At 43.0% G+C, this 2,612-nt stretch overlaps 1 protein-coding gene across 1 annotated transcript; it reads right to left on the reverse strand.

The window, feature by feature from the left end:
* Window positions 1-987: 987 nt before the first annotated feature.
* LOC104959901 (ras-related protein Rab-37-like) lies at window positions 988-1,899 on the reverse strand (the record flags this gene model as incomplete). Its single annotated transcript, XM_010787816.1, has 4 exons — window positions 988-1,311; window positions 1,501-1,553; window positions 1,661-1,727; window positions 1,858-1,899. Coding segments are annotated over 4 exons (273 nt in total), but the record flags the coding sequence as incomplete, so codon positions are not given.
* Window positions 1,900-2,612: the final 713 nt, after the last annotated feature.

Here is a 2,612-nt window from a genome sequence, read left to right on the forward strand (position 1 = left end):
CCAACGCGTCTGCCCATTCACTTTGAATGGGGTGACGTCAAGTTGCCTCGCTTTTCGCAGAACTGAATTGTGGGTAGCAGAGCGGAGCTTTCCTGGCGTTTCAGGCTGTAAAAGTTGAACAATGTTCAACTTCTGAAGCCGGAGACGCCGGAATATCCAGCGTCAGCCAATCAAATCCCGTTTATGCAAATCTGACAGTTCAAGCGCTAGCCAATCAAACCGCGTGCAAGCTGGGAGAGCCAGACCGCAGTTCATTTCCTCATATTCCAAACGAGAAATTACGGTAGCAAATCACCCGGTTCTTTACGACCAGAACTATTTACTGGGATACAAACTGGAGGAACCAGGCATGGAGGGAGATGGCAGAGACAGTGGGTGCAACTGGTAGGTTTTCGCCTGTTTGGGGAGTTTATATATATATATATATTGCTCGCATAAAATCCCCGGGGTTTTTTGCTTTGTATGCCGGGGGCGGGACATTCATGTGATTGGTTGTTGGTCGCGGTGCTCGAATAAAATCCCCAAGCTTCAGACACGCCCAGCTCCAGGCTTTTTTTGAAGCTATAGTGTGGACGGTCCGTTACTCCATGTTTAATGGTATGTCCCATTGTGACGTCATAAGCAAGCGCGTCTTGTTGTTGATTAGGCAGCACTGAGTACTGCCATGCTGGTTCAATGACCCTGAATAAATGGATGAGAGAAGAACAATGACTGTGCATACTTTATTAGTTTAACATGGATGCTTTCATATGTGAATCAAAGCTGGTAAAGGTGCAAATAGTTTGAATGACTTTGTATACTGCAGGGTAGCTTATGAATTTACTCCAGGTGGAAATAAAGTCTGATTTAAGTAAATGTAGGAGAAAAAGTACACAATTGACCTCTGAATTGTAGTGGGGCAGAAGTAAAAAGTAACAACAATTTAAAATACTCAAGTAAAGTCTCTCAAATGTTTACTTAGGTACAGTACTTAGTTACTTTACACCACTGATTGATTCTAATCAGATTTTCACCAAATCCTGAGAAAGATCTGTGTGTTTAGCTGAAAAGATCTGTGTCTTTAGCTGAAATGTGTTCCTTAGTTCCCAAAGCTTACTAACAGTCTGCTGTTGTACAGAGAAATGTTTTGGATATAAACTTTAATAAAAAGCCACAGCATTCAGTCAGGTTTCACAACAGATCACATCCATTTCTATTTTCTCAAGACTTTTTCGTTGCTGAGCCTCTCAAACAAGTCCTTCTTACCTTGTTGCCCAGCAACATGATGACTACATCACTTTGTGCATACTCATGGATCTCTGTTAGCCACGCCTGAAAAAAGAAAGACACACACACATGAATAGACACACAGTCCAACAAAACAGAAAACTTGGAAAAAAAACAAAAAACTTGGAAAGTAAGTTAACACACGCACGCACGCGCACACACACACACACACACACACACACACACACACACACACACACACACACACACACACACACACACACACACACGCACCCTTATGTTGTCAAAGGAGGTTCTGCTGCTGATGTCGTAGAGCAGGAGAAGAGCTTTGGAGCAGGATGAATGACACGTGGTTATATTCTGCAGGTCACAGTAACATGAGTAAAGTAGATCTGACAATCACATGTAGGTTATGGTTTTGTATCTGCCTTACCGTGAGCATCTCTGTAATATGCAAGTGTCACACTTCTGAACCTCTCCTGTCCTGCGGTGTCCCAAATCTGAAATAAAGAAAGAAACTGACAGTTTGGCCTGGTTCCACTTGGCTGACTCAAGAGGAAACTTGCCTGTGCTTTAGAAGGAGGATCCGAATGTGAAAGCACATTTCACTAGAGCTGATATATAACTGACCTGTAGCTTGACCTTTACATCGTCAACAGTCACCACTTTATTCTGGTAGAAGCAGAAAGAGATTTCATGTTAGAGTGAGCTGAAGACTTGATTTTAGTTAATCACCTCACACACAAAAAAACAACCAAGGAAAACCTTGGATAGATTTTTCTTTAATTTGTCGGGCTTCTACCTCCACTCCACTCAAACAAAGATTACTTAAAAGAACCAGAGTGTGATAGGCTCTCTGGTTTGACCACTTTTACATCTAAAAAGAGCGGGCTGGCCAAGGAAGAGGGCCCCAGCAGACCTGTAGAAGGACTCTGACCTGTACATCATCCAATTCCAAATTGCTACAGGCACCAGGGCCAAGTTCCCTGTCTGCTCACACACACAGTCCTAAAGGGCCAGGCTCATCACAGCAGTTTAGCTGCTGACCGGCAGGCTGCCCTACACTCTGCTGGAGGCAGTCATAAGGGCAATAAAATAGTCAAGGAAATAAAATATGTCTATGTGGGGGCCTCACAAGGTTAATGGGGAACTCTGCTGTTGACCTTTTGTTTTTTTAATTCAAAATGACATGGTAAAGAAGAGAAGGCAGATTTGTGTTTTTTTGTTATCTCCATGGCTTGGTGGCAGCAGAGGAAAGTGATTGTGTTCTTGTGTGATTTGGGCAGTGTTGGGACTAACGCGTTACTGTAACGCAACTACTTTTTGCGGTAACTAATAGCGTTACTAGTTACCTATTCCCATTAAGTAACGCCGTTATAGTTACT

This window comes from Notothenia coriiceps, unplaced genomic scaffold (genome assembly GCF_000735185.1).
Source record: "Notothenia coriiceps isolate Sejong01 unplaced genomic scaffold, NC01 NC01_scaffold00031310, whole genome shotgun sequence".
Classification (NCBI taxonomy): Eukaryota; Metazoa; Chordata; class Actinopteri; order Perciformes; family Nototheniidae; genus Notothenia; species Notothenia coriiceps.